This window comes from Ranitomeya imitator, chromosome 5 (genome assembly GCF_032444005.1).
Source record: "Ranitomeya imitator isolate aRanImi1 chromosome 5, aRanImi1.pri, whole genome shotgun sequence".
Lineage (NCBI taxonomy): Eukaryota > Metazoa > Chordata > Amphibia > Anura > Dendrobatidae > Ranitomeya > Ranitomeya imitator.
In genome coordinates this window covers 565,139,858-565,160,016 of record NC_091286.1, presented here as the reverse complement: position 1 = coordinate 565,160,016, position 20,159 = coordinate 565,139,858, and the positions used below count along the sequence as shown (strand labels likewise).

Here is a 20,159-nt window from a genome sequence, read left to right as displayed (position 1 = left end):
AAGCACAGCGGTGACATCATTATCTGGGATAATATTGTGGCTATATAGAGCTTAATTAACATTAGTGATTAGCAAACACCCAATTCATAGTAAAGAGAGATGGGAGGCAGAGATTGGCCCAATAGAAGAAGGCCAATGGATAGAGATATTGGAAAGGGTACCTCAACTCTCTCTTAGTGAAGCGCATAGACTTTCTCAACTTTATCTAATACATAAGGTGTATAGAGCACTGGAGTTTATGTGTAAGATTGGGGCCAGAGCAGACGCATGCTGTCCTAGGTGTTGGGTGGAGCCGGCTACTCTACTTCATATGATGTGGTCATGTCCTAAACCGGAGAGATACTGGAGGAAAGTACTAGGATTAATTAGACAAGTGTTTAAGGTGGTATTGGAAACTACGCCCTTAGTTTGTGTGCTGGGGTATGTGGAAGATCTACGGACAACTGAGCCGGGTAAAATCGCTAAAGCACGGCTGTTGTATTTAGCAAGGAAACTCAGCACAACACTGGTTGGATACTGAAAGCCCATTAAAAAAGCAACATATCAACAAAATAAACTGGTTTATAAGTTTAAAAAGGTATGTACAAAAAAAGAGGCAACATTAATAAATTTGAACAACTTTGGGCTGCCCAGATGAATGAACCAGGGCTCCTGTCGAGTGAATTAGTGAGATTTAGAATGGGCTTGATTTAATAAAGTGGATTACGAGAGATATGATCCTTGTTTATCCCATGAGCAATAATAATGATTGCACGCGTAGAAGCTCCAAAAGGAGATGTTTTCTTTCTAGGCATTACAGTGGTGATGACGATATGTTTTGTTCCTCTTTTGTTTGTTTGTTTGTTTGTAGAATGGTAATTTTTGTTTTTAACTTAATTTGGTCTTTCCCTTTCCTAGTCCCCCCTTCCCAGTTGTTCTTAATTTTCTGTGTTTACCTGAAACGGGTAATATGTTCGTATAAAAATTGTTGGAAAACTTCAATAAGGGTACTTTATTTAAAAAAAAAAAAAGAATACTTTTGTCATCTTTGAGCATAAAAGTATTTACATCGATTTTCCTGTCTGACACGGTACCACAATATAATTTTTAAATGTACATCATGGTAAATACAAGTACTTACTAAAATAGACCTGGAGAAGGGTCAGATCTTCTGGAGGTGTCTGTAGAGGCTGCAGTGGATCCCATGCATCATCATATCTTTTATTTGGATAGACAAATGAGAGAGATATAACGAACAGAGATCTATGTCTTTCAACCCAGGAATGAGAGGCCCTTGCTCATCTGGTCCATGTCACAACGGAGGCACATGTTTTCACTATCTCGGGAAATACAAATGTGATTGTCTACCGCACTTCTCTGGACGACACTGTGAGAAAGGTAAGTGATAGCTATGATCATTTTGTTTCTCTTTATTTGTTCATGTTTTTAGTTTGTCATCGCAAACAAAGTATAAAATATAATTTTACCTTTAAAATCGTAGCCCATACAGGGCATCTTTGCCAGTTCGCCCAGTGTCTGCTTCTCTTGAATTTCTTAAGAGGCCATGTAGATGGCCGACTGAACACATACTTGATGATAGGACATTGAAGGCATATCCTAGCAATATGACACTATTCCTGTCTTGAAATAACCCATTTGATACTCAGAGAACTTTAATCAAGATCGTCAGATTCCTGCTGGATAAAGGGAAAGAATTGACCATGTACGACTACAAGAAAATCCATGATGGAGGTGCTTACACACAGTGGTATAACAAAAAATAGGGCTATGATTGAAAGCCTGAGGCTGTCAGGAGGATTAAAGTTAATTTCCTCCTGGAAGCAAGGCTTTCAAAGCGTCTTCCACACGGCTTCAGAACTCTACTAACCTGCAGATTAATCCCATACATGCAAATTAATAGCGTATTTTTCACGTGACAGGTTCCTTTTAAAGTTATGGCCACTAGATGTTTTACTTCTGAACCACTTGCTGTTCACTGCTTGTTGTCAAGACTGATCTGTCTATAGCTACAAACAAGATGGACAAATTTACAGGAAGTTGGACTTGTCCTCACAAGCCTAATGTAGCAGTTTTTTTTACAGCAGTGTATCAGTGCAATTCTAACCTCATCTATTTTCCCCAAGTGTGTTTACGATGTATTCAGCTTCCTTTTTCACATTTGTTAAACTTGCTTCCTTGTATTCTCTTATCTTCACTTTTGTGTTTTGTGCAGTTAGAAAGTTGAGGTACAGCTGTTGTCACTCTGAAACAAACACTGTGAAGCAGCTTTCCCACTGCTTTCCATACTAGCAACCTATAGGAGACATAGAGTACAAAGTCCAAATACCGTATATAAAAAATATATCCGTTTTTATTACAAAAATATAAACAATAACTCACATTTAATAAGAAAGTATGTCTCCCAGAAAATTATTACAATTACACGTTTTGTTATACACATGTTTTTTTATTTGTGTTTATTGGAACAACACAAACAAATTGAGAAAAAAAGACAAATTGGACATAATTTCACACAGAACCCTCAAAATGGACAGAATAACATTATGAGCACCCTCAACTTAATATTTGGTTGCACATCCTTTGGAATAAATAACTGCAAAAAAATAGCTTCCTATGATCATCAACAAGCTTCTTACACCTCTCAACTGAAATTTTGGAACACTTTTCTTTTGCAAACTGCTCCAGGTCTCTCAGATTTGAAAGGTGAAACAAAGTTTCCCCACAATTTTGGAAAGGTACCAACAATTTTGTCCGGCCCATTTTTGGGGTTTTGTGTGAAATTATGTCCAATTTGCCTTTTTTTCTCTGTTTTTTTGTGTTTTTCCAATACACACAAAGAAAATAAACATGTGTATAACCAAACGTGTAATTGCAATCATTTTGAGAGAAACGCTTCATTTTTTGAAACAATATAAAGAGTGCCCACACTTTCGGCCATGATTGTATATGCAAATATGTAACAGATAGATACTTCTCCAAAAACAGCAGCAGTCTAAATCTTAAAATCATGTGTAATGGACTTTATACAGGCCATATATAGATATTTTGGCTCAATACATCAGATTCTTCCAGGCATCAGAAATCAGGTTTCATAGACTTTATTTAGCCTTTGTATCAACATTTCAGCTGTAGTCTTGAGAAAGGCTCTGATGTATTGTACTGATACGTCGCCATGAAGGATGAATAGTTGGTTATATTTGATTTCTCCTTCGCCTCATTGGGGGACACAGACTGTGGCTGTATGCTGCTGCCATTAGGAGGCTGACACGAAGTGATACGAAGAAAGTGATCTCCTCCCCTGCATTATACACCCTCCTGCTGGCTCTCAGCTAACCAGTTCTTGCTTAGTGTCCGTAGGAGGCACACTGATGGGTCTGCTATTCAGACCCAAAACGCTTTATTATTTTATTTTTACCTTTTACATTTTTGATTTTACTTTATACAACAAATGAAGGGGCGATGGATCCTTTCAAGGCTCCGATCTCCCTGAACCATCAACAGGCGAGCACAGAGAGTGTCGCCTCTCTGTATCCTCTCCTGCAACATGCCATGCCTGGGCTGATTCTTAGGGGCGACGGGTCCCTTCAAGGGCACCCATCTCCCATGCCCTGAACAGACGAGCACATGGAGTGTCGCCTCCATGTATCCTCTCCTGGAGCCAGGCCTAATGCCGGACAACTGTCCCTGTCCCCCCGGGGGGCTGAACTCCGTGGATGCACAGAGGCTCCTCTCTTCGGCATCCGAGCAGCCCCCACTGTCCCACCACTGTTAATGCGGATGGTACAAGGAGGCGGACGGTTCCTCTCCACCTCCCTAACAAAGGGATGGTGGATTGAGGTTTAGCCCTCTATCCCTGCGCCGTCCACGCTGCAATACCTATGTATAAGAATAAACGCGTACACAGCCGTTAAAAAGGTGCCAGAATAGGTTCCAATACCATAAGTTGTAGCAAAAAACTCGGCACTCAGACTTAATCAGATAAGTGATTTAATGGTGTCCATGTTTAGTAACAGAAGAAACGTTTCGGTCCTACCGCCAGACCTTCATCAGTCACAATAGTAGATCGTGAATGGGAACTGGTGGACCCAAAAGATTGTGGGTTTTCATTGAGATCATAGATATCAGTGGACACAGCTAGTGTCTGAGGGGGATAGCCGGATCCGACCCGGTCACACCAAATTGATTTAGATTTCTATTTACCGTATTTTTAGGACTATAAGACGCACCGGACCATAAGACACACCCCAAATTTGGGGTGAAAATTGCAGAAAAAAAGATTTTTTATAAGATGGGGGTCCGTCTTATTGTCCGAATGTACAGTATCTTACCTGAGGGATGGCGGTGGCAGAGCAGGGTCACAGGAGGCATGGTGTCGGCAGAGGTGGGGTGATGCGGTGTGGCGTGCACCTGAGCAGGGTCCCTTCCTGCTTAGGTGGGCGATGCCACGGCCTGGTGTCCATGGGAGGGTTGCAGCAGTGATTACCGGCAGAGGTGCTGGGCTGAGGAGGTGCTGGGCTGAGGAGGTGCTGGGAGAGGGGTCCCGGGCTGAGGAGGTGCTGGGCTGAGGAGGTGCTGTGAGAGGGGCCCCGGGCTGAGGAGGTGCTGAGAGGGGTCCCTTTCCCCGGTGAGGTGATGCAGCAGCCCGGTAAGCAGCAGAGCCGGGTGAATCCTGTTGTTATCGGTGGGGGCGGCCATCTTCCTGAAGCCGCGCGTGCGCAGATGAAGTGCTCTGCTTCCCGGGGCTTCAGGAAAATGGCCGCGGGAGGCCGCGCGTGCGCAGATGGAGATCGCGGCGGCCATTTTCCTGAAGCCCCGGGAAGCAGAGCGCTTCATCTGCGCACGCGCGGCTTCAGGAAGATGGCCGCCCCCACCGATAACAACAGGATTCACCTGGCTCTGCTGCTTACCGGGCTGCTGCATCACCTCACCGGAGAAAGGGACCCCGCTTACTGCGCCTCCTCATTCCCGCACCTCTGCCGCCATGGTAAGCCTGCATTGCGACTATTAGACGCACCCCCAATTTTCCCCCCTTTTTTGGGGGGGAAAAAGTGCGTCTTGTAGTCCGAAAAATACGGTAGTTTATTCACTTTGCTAGTTGATAAAAATAAACTATTAACTATTCTATTTTTGAAAGCATTTATACTCTACAGCATTTTTCTACATCTGCCTAATGCTTTTGCATGGTACCGCATATTACTTTGTCATGTCATTCAAAGGTACACTTAATTTGTTTTAGTTGTCTTGGGTGGATTTTAAGAAGAATAATGTTTTGTGGAGCTGACTCTCTTCCATTGCTTTAACCATTTTATAGCTGAATTGGACTGTGGACCTCCAGAACATGTAAAATATGCAAAAGTAATTGTAACCTCAACGTGGCCTGGTGGGAAAGCAGAATACCATTGTAACGAGGGGTACGTAATAAGTAGCCCGAACAGTACCCGCATATGCAGCGAGGAGGGCATGTGGACTGAAGCACCACAGTGCGAGGGTACGTCTTTTCCTCTACTGCCATTGGATGGAGATGGAGGAGTCTGATAGCGTAAAGATTTGTTCATGTCAAGATTTTCTCCTCTGACTGTAGAAATCGATGAGTGTCAGTCACAGCCATGCCAAAATGGTGCAATGTGCAAGGATCGAGTATCCCACTTTCTATGTGATTGTCAAGAAGGATACAGTGGAAAACATTGTGAATTGGGTAAGACCACTTTTAAGAGATATGCATGTTGTGTGGTGTATGGTGTCAAATAATTTAATGAATGGATTAATGGGTATTATTGTGTGTCAGGACTTTGACATGCTTCATGGTTTTGTACTATTGGGGCTCATGCACAAAGCTATTACACTGCTCTATATAACCTCCATCTACTATATAATCATCTAATTCTGTCTGTTTGTCTGTAACGGAAATCTCGTGTCGCTGATTGGTCGCCACATAGTTCATTCACGTTTACTGAACAAGTTCTGTCGGTCACAGTTCGACATAGTTCACTCACGTTTACTGAATAAGTTCTGTCAGTCACAGTGTGACGTAGTTCACTCACGTTTACTGAACACGTTCAGTCAGTCAATGTGGTGTACAAAAAAATATTTTGGCTTGATATTGTTAACAAATATACTATAGTGTTGATGTACTTCTTTCGTCCGATGATTTATTTAAATACAGTTAGATATTCATGTAATGGTTTATATATTTTGATGACCTGTTTAATAATTTCGTTCAGTTGTATTAACTTCTATGAGCAATAAAATTTAATGATAATGTATATATTTTACCCGGAAAATCCTGTGTATTCATTGCATTATTCTTAAACCTTCATAAATACGGTAAACTACATACATATTCTAGAATACCCGATGCGTTAGAATCAGGCCACCATCTAGTATCATATAATTCTGCACCAGTCCATCAAATAAAAAAAATGTGTCCTAATTCTATGTGCTAGAAGGATTGTTTCTGGAGAATGTATTAGTGATGATTAGCACACTAGCATGCTCAGATAAATCCTTATAAGAGCATGTTCACTCGAGTGTTTTCAGCGTTCTCGAAAAATATGTTCGCGTCCTCGCGGCTGCATGTCTCGCGGCTGCTAGACAGCTGCAACACATGCGGGGATTATCTGTTTGGCAATCTCTGAATGTGTTGTGGCTGTCTAACAGCCGTGAGACATGCAGCCGCGGGGTCTCCAGTCAAGCATGCCGAAGACACTCGGTTAGCACACGAGCACGTTCACTCATCACTACGCTGTGTGTATACTCTACAGACTCAGTTTGCATTGCCCAGTGCATGTAACAGTGTGGAATTGGGCATGCTCACTTATTCAGTGGAGTGTAGCATTACAGAGGCAGATCCTGGGGTCTATACTTTCCAAAATATGTGCTTGGTCATGTTTATGCACTTTGATTAACTGCTGTTTTATTGTTAAATTTCAGATGTGAATGAGTGCTCCTCAGATCCATGTAAAAATGGAGGCACTTGCCAAAATGTACCTGGCGCCTACCTTTGTACCTGTCCTGAGGGCTTTGTTGGTACCCACTGTGAGACTGGTAAAAAATGCAATATGGTATTGCTTACTTGCTTGAGATTAGAAAAAGATGTAACTGACCAGATGTTAGAAATAGAAATAGTGATGTACTGAACCCTGCCTGATCATCAAAGTGGACCACATAGAAAACTAACAGAAGTGTGTTTATCATTTCCTGTAGTTTTACAATTCAAAGGAACAGGAGAATCTTTAGTTTTCTAAATTAAAATTATTTGTGAACATGATTGGAAACTTGGTTCACTTTCTATGACAACTAGAGCTAGTACATGATAAATATCCAAAGTTTAACAATTAGAAGATTTATATTAGAGGATAAGACTATGCAGTCATTTTACTTGTATGGCCATCTTCCCCAGAAATGTGCCAACATTAGCAGCTCTTGAAGCAGGTTAGTTTTCTTTTTTTTGTGGTGATACATTACATCGCAGCTCTAGAATGGTACTGACATTTGGAAACCCATTGCACATAAATATGTCCTGATAAATATCCCACAAAAATATTGGACCTCTCTAGTATTCACCCAAAGACTCATATCTTCTACCTACATAAATATAACAATAATGTTTGTGATGATCAATAATTTCCACAATATTCCAAATCACTTTACATACAGGACCGGAACATTTTTAACTTATCCTATTTTTAACTTATCAACTAATTCCATAGTAAGTATTGAAATAAACACACAGAATAAAATCCTTTATTTGAATTAAAACAAAACCCCTAGTTTTACACATTAATTTAAAATAAAAAAACACAGTTATACTCACTTTTACGCCTAATCCATTGAAGCCATTTTCCCCTGTAAAAAAACTAAAATAATAAACAACCGTGTCCCTCACCTGTCAGGTGTGAAGATAATCCACCGTTGCCCATGTCCCCTGGAAAAAAAATAAAAATAACTAATAAAATAATATAAACAACCATAATCCCTCACCTGTCCGAAGATAATCTATACTGTCCCACACTGTGATCCACCTCTGCAACATCTGGTTTACAAACTGGACGGTGTCATGATTGAAAAAAAGGAGACAATGAGGTGGTGACGTCATAGCGTTTACCGCTGGTCACTACGTTTCCACCAGCAGATCACTGTGAGCCGGGACTATGAACATGCGGTGACCTCAGTGAGATCATCACAAGCACCTTGAGAGTTTTCTAAAACTGGGCCCTGTGTGGGCTAAAATAAACACCTATGTCCATGTATTGTGCCCCACTAGTTTTTCATGGTGCTGCCCGGGTCTTGCTGTCTCTTTTTCTTCCTTTTCCAGCAAGGGGATGGGCATCAACCTTTCACGTCTTTATAACCAGAAGAGAACATACAGACACCAGTTCTAAAATTCCCCCCAAAATAATTTGCAGGTTTGGGTTTTAACTATGCTAATGTTTTTAAAGGAATCTATCAGCATTTTTTGCTATGTAATCTGACAATAGCAAGATAAAGGGACAGACCCTGATTCCAGCAATGTGTCACTTAGTTTACTGGGTGCAGCAGTTGTAATATATAGTTCTTTCTGCTGCAGATCTAGCAGAGCTCGGAATACTAAGCTGTGTATAACCCCGCCCACACTCCTGATTGGCAGCTTTCTGTCAATATACAATGCATACAGAAAGCTGCCAATCAGTGGTGTCAATGGGGTTGAACCAGGAGGCATAAAACACATAGTCCCTCTAGTGATATTCTAATGGTGATAAAACAGTGATTTTATTAAAACAGCAAAACGCAGACTAGTAAAGTGACACATCACTGGAATCTGGATCTCTGCCCCTACACCATGCTACTCTGAGATTACACAGCAAAACCTTGTGACAGACTCCATTTAAAAGATCAAATTGGACTTGGTGTCCGCGTCAGACTGCATTGGATGTACGGTAATTTGAATTTGGAAAAAGAGAGCCTTTACATAGTATTTATATTAAAGCGTTCTACCTTTTAATTCACTTTTCTTTTCATTTGTTTTCAGAGCTGGATGGTTGTCAGTCTTCTCCTTGTCAGAATGGTGGCAAGTGTGAGAATCTTGCAGGTTCTTATCTCTGTGTGTGTCCTAGAGGTTTCTATGGCTATCATTGTCAGACAGGTGAGTGTCGATAATGTGCCTAACATAAGGTCACAGTGGGGTAACAACATCAGGAGCTGTCTAAGATTAATAAAAATGTAAATACAGCTCCACTCTTGTCTATGGGACGTGTCTGGCATTGCAGGCTGCAGCTCAGCCCCATTACAGCTGATTTAGGGGGCAATTCACTATAACTGGCGTTGTACTAGTCATAATGAAGGGGCGTAGTGGGGTATTAAGCCACAAATTCATTAATGTCTCACCATGTCTCACCCACACTCCACCAACTTTGGCAGACCTGGCTGAGACCGGCGTGAAAGCCAGCCAAACTTTTGTGCAACTTCACGTTGCGTAAAGAATTTGCGGCTTTTCAAAGTCGAGTATACAGCTTGATGAATTGGCCCCTTGGTTCTAACTTTTTAAATGGATAATTATCAATTTGGTTGTGTAATATTAAAATCGCTGATAGGCTTCATTCACATGCATCAGTCATACTGCAGCTTTTAACCCCAGCAGTCCTTTTACTTCAGTGGTTTGTCTGCCCTATCACTTAATCTTGCAGGAAAACAGCAGTGTCACCAGAAAAGCCACCATTATGTTCAACCATGTGGTCATGCAAGTGATTGTGCAGGGCAAGCAGTAAAAAGAGCACAGAAGCACAGGGCTGTTGTAATTAAAATCCGCAGCATGACCGCTGCGTGTGAACACAGACTTAAAATTATTTGTAACTAGCTAACCTTAATGGTGCAGTATATATACAGTTCTTTGGGGGGGTTTTGGTTGGCATTTATATTCCAAAGGTATTATCTGATGATTTGCATTAATTGTGTTTTGTAGTAAGTGACTTATGCCTGCTTAATCCATGTGGCAGCCGTGGTGTCTGTGTGTCCAGTGCAGAGGGTGCAGTTAGCTGTAATTGCCGAACCGGCTATACCGGCATCACTTGTGAAAGAGGTAACATTAGTTTATAAAGCGTGTTCAATGTGTCCTGTTACGCAGCACATCAGGCCAAATCTTAGCCATGTCTAAGGGCCTCCATATCCCTGAGACTGCACCACGTACTAAATTATGAATCAGTATAATGTTCAAATCAATAACCGTTAGAGTATAAATCAAATTTTATCGGACAAACCTCCCAATCATAATGGGGTTTTTTTAAACTAAAAAAAAATCAAAATGCACTGTTCCAAATTACACAACAGAGTTTCCAAATATTTTATAGTCTGTAAAGAACTAAAAATGGTAATTTGATCAATTTGCAGCATTACAAGGTCACATTTACTGAAATCAAAAGCTTTTTCATTGAAAAACATCTTAGCAGGCCAAGTTGTATGTTAACACAGGACCTCTTCATTGAAATCACCGTCACATTTCTTGCATCCATTGATCTTGTGAGATTTTGGATAGTTTCTGCTTGAATTTCTTTGCAGGATGTCAGAATAACCTCCAGGAGCTGCTGAGGAGCTGCCGTTCTGATGTGATATGTCTCATAGATATTCATTCTGATGTGAACTATCTCATTGATATTTTGCTTGAGGATACTTCAAAAGTTTTCTAAAGGGTTGAGATCAGGGAGTATGCATCTATTATGCCCTAGAAGCCAATGACTCAGATATATTCTCTGCAGTATGAGTTGGTTCCTTGTCATGCATCAAGATGATTTTGCTATGGATGGCACAAGTCTTCTTTTTGTACCATAGAAGAAAGTTATCAGTCAGAAGCTCTATATACGATGCCGAGGTCATTTTCACATATTCATGGACTCTAAAGGGGCCTACCAGCTCTCTTCCCATGATTTCGGTCCAAAGCAAGACTCCGCCATGACGTTGCAGCCTTGTTGGGTCATGGCCATTCTCCAACCATCCACTTCTCCATCCATCTGGACCAGCCAGGGTTGCACATCATTCATCAGTAAACAAAACTGTTTTAAAATTAGCAATCATGTATGTCTGGGCTGACTGCAACAATTTCTGCTTGTGAGCACTGTTTAGATGTGCCTGAATAGTAGGTTTATACACAACTGCAGCCTCTGGAGGATCCTACACCTTGAGGACCGCAGAATTCCAGAGGTACCAGCAGCTTCAAATAACTGTTTGCTGCTTTGTAATGGTAGCGTAGCAGTTGCTCTCTTCATCCAATGAATTTGCATGACAGAAACCTTCATTATGCCTTTATCTACACAAACCCATATGTGCTCTATATAAGCCACACATCTCTTCACAATACGATGATCACGCTTAAAAGAATTGTCCGGTCTAAATCGATAAGTCTAAAGTCAATCTGAGTGACTGCAGACTTATGAATACCCCCAGTGCACATGTCCTCCAATCTCGGGTCATAAACCAGCGGATCCCCGCAGTGCACAGTGTGTGCTGGGGCATTCATAAGGAGTGACTGAAGACTTATCGATTTTGGACTGGACAACCCCTTTAAGTTTCAATATCTAATGTTTTCATAAGTTTTTCAAGGCATTGCACTATTTGTCGCTTTTTGGTAGCAGAGAGATCCTTTTTCTTTCCCATAATGCTGGAAACCTGTGGCCTGCTTAACATCGTAGAACATCCATCTTAAGTAGTTTTCCTTTAATTGATCTCACCTGGCAAATTACACTGTGTGCAGAATTATTAGGCAAGTTGTAGAGGATTCTTTTTATGGATCAACATCTATGTTCTCAATCAACCCAAAAGTCTCATAAATATCAAACCTTAATATTTTTGGAAGTTGGAGTGGTTTTTTTCTTAGATTTGGCTATCTTAGGAGGATATCTGTTTGTGCAGGTAACTATTACTGTGCAGAATTATTAGGCAACTTAATAAAAACCAAATATATTCCCAACTCGCTTGTTTATTTTCACCAGGTAAACCAATATAACTGCACAAAATTTAGAAATAAACAATTCTAACATGCAAAAACAAAACCCCAAAAAATTAGTGACCAATATAGCCACCTTTTCTTTATGATGACACTCAGCAGCCTTCCGTCCATAGATTCTGTCAGCTGCTTGATCTGTTTACGATCATCATTGCGTGCAGCAGCCACCACAGCCTCCCAGACACTGTTCCGAGAGGTGGACTGTTTTCCCTCCCTGTAGATCTCACATTTTATGAGGTACCACAGGTTCTCTATGGGGTTCAGATCAGGTGAACAAGGGGGCCATGTCATTATTTTTTTCTTTTTTGAGACCATTACTGGCCAGCCATGCTGTGGAGTAGTTGGAGGCATGTGATAGAGCATTGTCCTGCATGAAAATCATGTTTTTCTTGAACGATACCGACTTCTTCCTGTACCACTGCTTGAAGAAGTTGTCTTCCAGAAACTGGCAGTAGGTCTGGGAGTTGAGCTTCACTCCATCCTCAACCAGAAAAGGTCCCACAAGTTCAACTTTGGTGATACCAGCCCATACCAGTAACCCACCTCCACCTTGCTGGCGTCTGAGTCGGAGTGGAGCTCTCTGCCCTTTACTGATCCAGCCTCTGGTCCATCCATCTGGTCAATCAAGAGTCACTCTCATTTCATCAGTCCATAAAACCTTTGAAAAGTCAGTCTGAAGATATTTCTTGGCCCAGTCTTGACATTTTATCTTATGTTTCTTGTTCAAAGGTGGTCGTTTTTCAGCCTTCCTTACCTTGGCCATGTCCCTGAGTATTGCACATCTTGTGCTTTTTGTTACTCCAGTAACGTTGCAGCTCTGAAATATGGCAAAACTGGGGGCAAATGGCATCTTGGCAGCTTCACGCTTGATTTTCCTCAATTCATGGGCAGTTATTTTGCGCCTTTTTTGCCCAACACGCTTCTTGCGACCCTTTTGGCTATTTGCCATGAAACGCTTGATTGTTCGGTGATCACGCTTCAAAAGTTTTGCAATTTCAAGACTGCTGCATCCCTCTGCAAGACATCTCACAATTATGGACTTTTCAGAGCTTGTCAAATCTCTCTTCTGACCCATTTTGCCAAAGGAAAGAAAGTTGCCTAATAATTAAGCACACCTTATATAGGGTTTTAATGTCATTAGACAACATCTCTCCTCATTACAGAGATGCACATCACCTGATTTACTTAATTGGTAGTTTGCTCTCAAGCCTGAACAGCTTGGAGTAGGACAACATGTATAAAAAGTACCATGTGATCAAAATACAACTTGCCTAATAATTCTGCACACAGTGTAATTATCACAGGTGTTTGAGATTGTTTTCAGTGACCCAAAGAGTCCTGAAACACAAGACCATCCATGATTTGATTTGAAAAACGAAAAATTACATCTTTATAACACTTAAATCCAATTTTCATAATAATTTGGAACGCCTTGTAAAGTTGGAAAAACCCACCGATAATGGCACGATTGGCCATCAATCTAATGTGTATGGGGGCCTTCCAACGGTCACCCGACATCATCTGGTCAGGCAGTTTAAATCTTAACAACTGATCCTTTTGTTATTTAGGAGATAAGCCGCTGTCAAAGCTGTCTGGCAGTGGCTTTCTCCTTTCTTCCAATAAAGAATACATAAACAGAGCCAAATACTCAGGTTTATAGGGGATTTTCCACTTTGCAGAGGCGAACACCCCTGTGTATGAGGGAAATAGCTGTCCACCGAGTGCTCATTCCGCTGTCAGCTATCCAATGTATATGAGCGCCTTAAGAGTAAGCTCCAAAACTAAGATAGAGCAACTCCCTTAGTAGACCACTCTCCAACATACCCAGTGGTCAGAGCAAGCACCACTCCACTTCCCTTAGTAACACTTAGTCTTTATCCAATCTTCATTGGCAGCCTCCTCTACCCCCCAGTATTCACAACACCCCATTATTGTATATATATATATATATATATATATATATATATATATATATATATATATAGGTATATATATATATACACACACACAGTGTGGTGCAAATTAATTGGGACAAAGCATTTTTAAGTAAAATCGTAAATTGGTTACCAGTTAGTGATTCAAACCAGTTTTAATATATAATAATTAAATCTCATACCTGCTAAAGGAGGACATATCTCTTACTAAAATTAGTATGTAACAGTGCATTATAACATTTTATTATTAAATATTCAAAAATGTGTTTTTTTTGCTTTGTCCCAATTAATTTGCACTGCACTGTGTATGTATGTGTGTATATGTATATATATATATATATATATATATATATATATATATATATATATATATATATATATAATGCCATGCACCCGTGGTGTCCTATCATTTCGCTAGCTCTACTGTACGTATTTACTAATTTGTCAAAACAATCTCAATGAGATTTTACATTTATTTGGCTGTATCCGTGTCTCCCATTCATTCCTAGGCGGTAGGACTGAGAATAATTCACCAATTCTTCACCACGAACTGGGACTCTTCTTTTTCTATTCTTAGGATCAGGGGGATTTTATAGATGTAGATCCAATTAGTCAGAGTTTAATGGCATTTCTATTTGATTTTATGAAACTGTATTATCATATTAATAACTGAAAATATATAGATAGACCATATGTAGCATTTTTAGTTTTAGACAGTATTAAAGGGTTTGTTGGATTAAATACGCACGTCTGCTTTCTTTCAGAAACAGCGCCACACCTGTCCATTTATTGTATTGCGTTTTTCAGTTCTATTACAGTGAAGGGGAAAATCTCCAATATCACACACAGCTTGTCGACAGGTGTGGAGCTGTTTTTGGAACATAGTTTGGACCTATTTCTTTCTCCTTCCTCGTACAGATCTGCTGCCTCCTCTGTCTTTGTCACTGGGTGCCGTGGGAGAGAACAGTGTGTGGATCTTCTGGACACCACCTGAGGAAGGGGCTGGACACTCATCAGATGGTTTTGCTGTGAGCTACACGGCTCCAGATGGCTCCTCAAGGACAGACTTCGTGGAGAGAGGTCAAACTGAGCATGAGTTACGAGGCCTCAGCCCAGGTCGCACTTATAACGTCACCATTGTCACTGTGAAACGCAACCTACGCCACAATGATATCAGCCGCCCACTGACGCTCTCTGCCCGCACAAGTGAGACATCGTCAATTCATCTGCATGCCTCTTTAACCCAAAAAATCATTATGTACTTGAATCTGAGACTCTTACATACATGCTAAAGTAAAAATGTATGTTTCAGGACCACCTACAGTGGACAGACCGCGGGTCAGTTCAGTGACAGAGACTTCCCTTACGGTTTCTTGGTCACTCAGCCCACACAGACACTTGCCAGTGGCGCATGTTAGACTGTCCTTGCAGCACCCAAATGAGAGGGTTCAGCAGGCAGAGCAGGAGCCTGCAGCAGGAGAATATACTTTCAGGTGAGTATCGGGAGTACATAAAAGATTATACCTGGTTTATTAGTGTCGAATTGGGAAAAATATATTAATCTTTAATTATATTGGGCCATCACTTAACACATCACTTAGACGAGTTTCACACATTGCGTATTTGGGGTTTGCATGCACACAATCCACAACGTAATACAGTACTAGCAAAATAAATGAGATTTCAACAAATCTCAGGTCCACATTGATGAAAATTCATGCAGAAATTGACCCTTTGTGCAGGTTTACTATGTGCAGCATGTGAATTCTTCCTGCAGATCCAGGGCGGATTTAACCCTTTTACAAAGGAAATGGTTAAATCTGAATAAAATGTAGCAGATATGCTGCTGCAAAATCTGCAACATGTGCGCAGACTTAAGATATTAACATATATCAAAACCTATGATTATCAGTCTAACAAGCGCACAGCCCTGACAGATTATCTTAGTGGGTGTCATGTCTCATGATGCCAGGTGATGTGTACTTCCCTTTTGAGACTAATGGTGACTGCTCAATTCTACAACTCATCTATCTATGGCAATGTGTAACACTTAGTGAAGTAAAATTCTTTTTTTTTACGCTAACGCCTTGATAAGTATAGTGAGTTTATTATGGTGGTAAGTCAAAAGTTATACCCACTGGTAACTGGTGGCACCACTTTGAACTACGCCACACATCTAAAACCTTTTACGTCTTTTGCAGTTTCTTATGGTCTAATTTCTACCCTTATTTCAATCATTCTCCAATAGCACATCCCAGCCATATGTGTTTCTTTCGGCCCACATGATCTACCTGCTGGCCAGGACTACTGCGGTCACATATTCTATGGTAATTGCAGTAATGGAAGAGCGTTGGCTCACAGCCCCAATATATCATCTTTTTACGATGAAGAAGTAAAACATCTGGACCAATCTGTCCATAGACCAGGGTGACATTAGCTAGGTTTTGGACCATGCCCAGTGTAACAACGTTACATTATATATGCATTATGCACGTTATTTATTTTTAGCATTAGAACAAGAATTTATAACAGAATAAAATGTATAACTTAATCTTATCTCCACAGAGATTTACTGCCTGGCGAAAAATATTACATTCAGATCAGTACATTAAGCACTTCTGACCCTGGCAACCCATCTTCAGAGAGCCTGCCCAGTGTACCCCTGACAGCCTGGACACGTAAGACAATAAGTGTTTACTAATGTTAGAATGCTATGGAATGTGAACAAAGGTGTTGGGACTGTCTATGTACAGTATACGTTACTAATAAAGCAAATATATAAATTATTATACTTTCCGAACATCAGCCTTGTCTGTAACAATGTCCCCCTCCTACTCACCAGGACCACTCCCTCCTAGTAACTTCTCAGCTGTTTTGGTCACTACAAGCACCGTGCACTTAAACTGGGATTCACCCCCTGAAGGCTCTGTTGATGGATACATATTCAACGTGACACAAAATCACAGCACCAAGAGTCGATATATGCCTAACGGAAAGCTGACATCATATACTGTACGAGACCTACAGCCCGGCCAGAGATACCGTGTTACTGCGACTACTCTGCGTAATACTCCACAAGGCCCCGTAAATAGTGAGCCAAAGACTCTAAGGATACAGACATGTAAGGATGAAATAATTATGGGTGGAGGCAATAATGATTTGCTAATATGGAGCTCTTGCACATATTATTTACTGTCTTTTATGCAGTGCAGAGGGAGGGACCTCAGGAGCCCAGGTGGACACCTCCTAGGATTTTACGGAACAGACCCCCACCACAGGCTCCTCCAGAAATACGCATGCTAACAGAAAGGGGTCCTCCTCCAGCCGAGACTCCACAAGCCCACAGGTAAACATGAGTGAGTTGAGGTCCACCGATATGAAAAGTACAGCTCACAAGGTGTGAGTTATTGTGTTTTTTATTATTGTGGATTGTCCTGAGGAAGAAGCAGGTGTGGTTTGAAACGCGTTGATAAATAAAAACTGCATTTACATCTCTACGGTCTCCTACTGCATCTTACACCTTTGGCAGCTCTGATTTACCTCCACCTTTCTTCAGTTTCCATATGGTATACCATTTGTGGATCTGCAGCACCCAAGTTTTTCAAGCTAACACAGGGGTTTCACAACCATATCAGTTGAGCATTTTTCTCTGCCTCTGTTCCTCATTTGAACCCAGATAAGACCCTGCTGCGCTCATTATATTTCCAGTTTTTATTACAATCGTAATGGTCCACCTACACATTTTCCAAGAACATTCCGGCGGAATCGGACAAATCAGAATTCTCCCCCGACAGACGATGTGTTATGTCAAACAACCAACTTGTTCTCCCTAGAGATGAGGTGTCTCTCATTACCTTAATGTCGGCCAAATCCATAAATATCGTTGATTTCAGCCGACTGTCTAATGTGTGTGGGGGCAGCGGACATTTGATCATCAGGGGAGTCAATGATCCAGCATGTCCGATACTGGACTGCCGATTCTTTTGCTCTCCTTGAGATAAGCCATTACCAGAGATGTCTGGCAGAGGCTCTCTCATAGAGAACACAGGAGCGCCTGGCTGAACAAGCGTTTCTGTGTATGGGAGAGATGGCCGAGACCATATGACTGACAGCTGTGTATGGTGGGTTTTACTCTCCTCTCTTCCCATAAAAAACACGTGCCCTCTCTGCCAGGCTGAGCTTTCATGTGTATTAGGGGTTCAGGAAAGAGAGCTGTTCATCTGATATTTAATATGAATGGCCACCTTTAAAGTCTACGACCTATTCCTCTGTTCTTCCCATTATAGGTTCACAGAACTGACAGATGGACGAAAACGCATCACTGCCAAATTTAGTCATCAAGGCAATAGGTCCATCAACATCACTAAAGGTGATTAGAATTTTACCCAGAACCAGTCACATATCCAAAAGTACATATGAAAAAAAGTGTTTTTATTGTTTTAATGATGTTTTCTTTAAGAACCTGAAGCTCCTATCAGAGTAGAAAATACTGATGAATCCTCCATCCCTGTTAGACAAGCACTTCAACTCCAAGACGCTGAGCAAAGCAGTAGAGATGGTATGTTTAAGAAACAAAAAAAAATACGAATTTAAGAGCCCAAAATAGATGAAAAATTTCCAACTTTATTCATATTACAAGAAACATTAAAACGAGGTAGAGGTGAGAAAGAAGGATCAGTGAAAAAGCGGACGTAGTACACAAGGGGCAAGGCAAATATTAATAAACATGTATAAATAATAGCAGACTTAATAGAGACATCATAAATTGTAAACGCAAATTTAGAAAGTGCATATGTGCATAATTGCAAGGATAAACATGATGATGTCAGTATAGTGTATTAGTGATGAATTGCTACAAAAACATATAGAGTAATATGAAGCAACCATATACAGGTATGTTTTGTATAGGAGATGAAAAAGGAAGGCAATTAAAATGCATGTGCAAATGGTGCCTAGGATAGACCAGTAGCTGGTAATATAAAGTGGATCAGAAGCAAAAATATTGACAATAATAGTCAAAAAAGATAGCTATTGTTAAGGTAACCTGCTGCTGCATGAACTTCTAATTTTAATATTACCTGATGCAAGTGAGGACTGTCCCTTGGATGCTTCCACTCCGACGCGCGTCGGCAATACTTCAGGCAATACCTTGCTGCACCCATTATCAGAACATAGCGCAGTTCCTCAATTGAGCAGTGGCTCCAAAATCAGCTGGTCTGCAGTGGTGCCTCTGTCGGACCCTGACCAATCACACATTGATAAAGTAGTAGACAATCTCTTTAAAGGAAACCCTTTTCTCCAGCAGAAATTTGTTTTTAAAAAATAAGCTGGGCTTTACGCTCCCCCTTGTGTCCAGAGCTGAGTCTCCGCCGCTATCCCTGGTGTCTGTTATTTTCTGGAGCTCTGACATCACAGCAGCCAATAACTGAGCTCAGTGGGGAACAGCGGCGGAAAGCTGCAGTCGGGAGATAGGGGTTTCCTACAACTGAAAAGCCCCTTTAAATTAATAGTCTGTGTAATGCAGCTATAAACACACTTTGTAGCCCAGAGTTACATATTCTTAAAACAAGACCCCCTCTATAAACTCAGAATTCCTGATTGGGCATATAAAAATAGGTTTTCTACACTGGAGAACCCCTTTAATGTTTGGGTTAATAGGACAGATGTGTAATGTTATGGCCACATGATAAAATAAAACACACACTTACACATAGTATATGTGGTTCTTATCTCACAGGTACCCGGAGAGGCTGCTTGGAAACGCCGTGTAATAATGGAGGAACCTGCGTGAATGGAGAAATCTGTGACTGCCCACCAGGATATAAAGGGCAGCAGTGTCAGCTAGGTATGTACTTTATGTATGTACAGAAACAGCCATGTCTGAAGCGCGTCATGTAATTTCAGTAAGTTGGGCAGATGCTACTCCTATATGGTTGGATAACCTACTTATGTTTTGTGATTCTGGTACAGAACCCAATATCATTATAGATGTATTAGTGTCAGTCACAGAAATCAGTATCAACAGTGTTAAAGGGTTATTCTAAAGATAGTAAGTTATCCCCTGTTCATATGATTGTCTATGGAACTGCATTGTGCTTGGCTTTCTCCAGTGGTACCATAAACAATGAATGGAGCAGAGGTCCAGCATGTGCTTCAACACACTCCCTTTAAAGGTAATCTGTCAGCAGTTTTTGCTATTTAATCTGAGAGCAGCGTCATTTGGGGACAGGGACCCTGAATTCCAGCGATGTGTC

The 20,159-nt window shown here is 41.0% G+C and overlaps 1 protein-coding gene across 7 annotated transcripts in view; it reads left to right on the top strand.

Annotated features, from left to right (window-relative positions):
- SNED1 (sushi, nidogen and EGF like domains 1) overlaps window positions 1–20,159 on the top strand; it is a 335,409-nt gene that overhangs the window by 291,416 nt on the left and 23,834 nt on the right. For all 7 annotated transcript variants that reach the window (XM_069727726.1, XM_069727731.1, XM_069727729.1 and 4 more), the window contains 14 exons: window positions 1,261–1,377; window positions 5,312–5,488; window positions 5,582–5,695; window positions 6,931–7,044; window positions 9,008–9,121; window positions 9,938–10,054; window positions 14,824–15,111; window positions 15,218–15,398; window positions 16,471–16,583; window positions 16,748–17,026; window positions 17,113–17,251; window positions 18,192–18,274; window positions 18,365–18,463; window positions 19,643–19,750. In XM_069727726.1, the coding sequence (XP_069583827.1) occupies window positions 1,261–1,377; window positions 5,312–5,488; window positions 5,582–5,695; window positions 6,931–7,044; window positions 9,008–9,121; window positions 9,938–10,054; window positions 14,824–15,111; window positions 15,218–15,398; window positions 16,471–16,583; window positions 16,748–17,026; window positions 17,113–17,251; window positions 18,192–18,274; window positions 18,365–18,463; window positions 19,643–19,750 (2,043 nt within the window). The remainder of the gene's footprint in view (window positions 1–1,260; window positions 1,378–5,311; window positions 5,489–5,581; window positions 5,696–6,930; window positions 7,045–9,007; window positions 9,122–9,937; window positions 10,055–14,823; window positions 15,112–15,217; window positions 15,399–16,470; window positions 16,584–16,747; window positions 17,027–17,112; window positions 17,252–18,191; window positions 18,275–18,364; window positions 18,464–19,642; window positions 19,751–20,159) is intronic.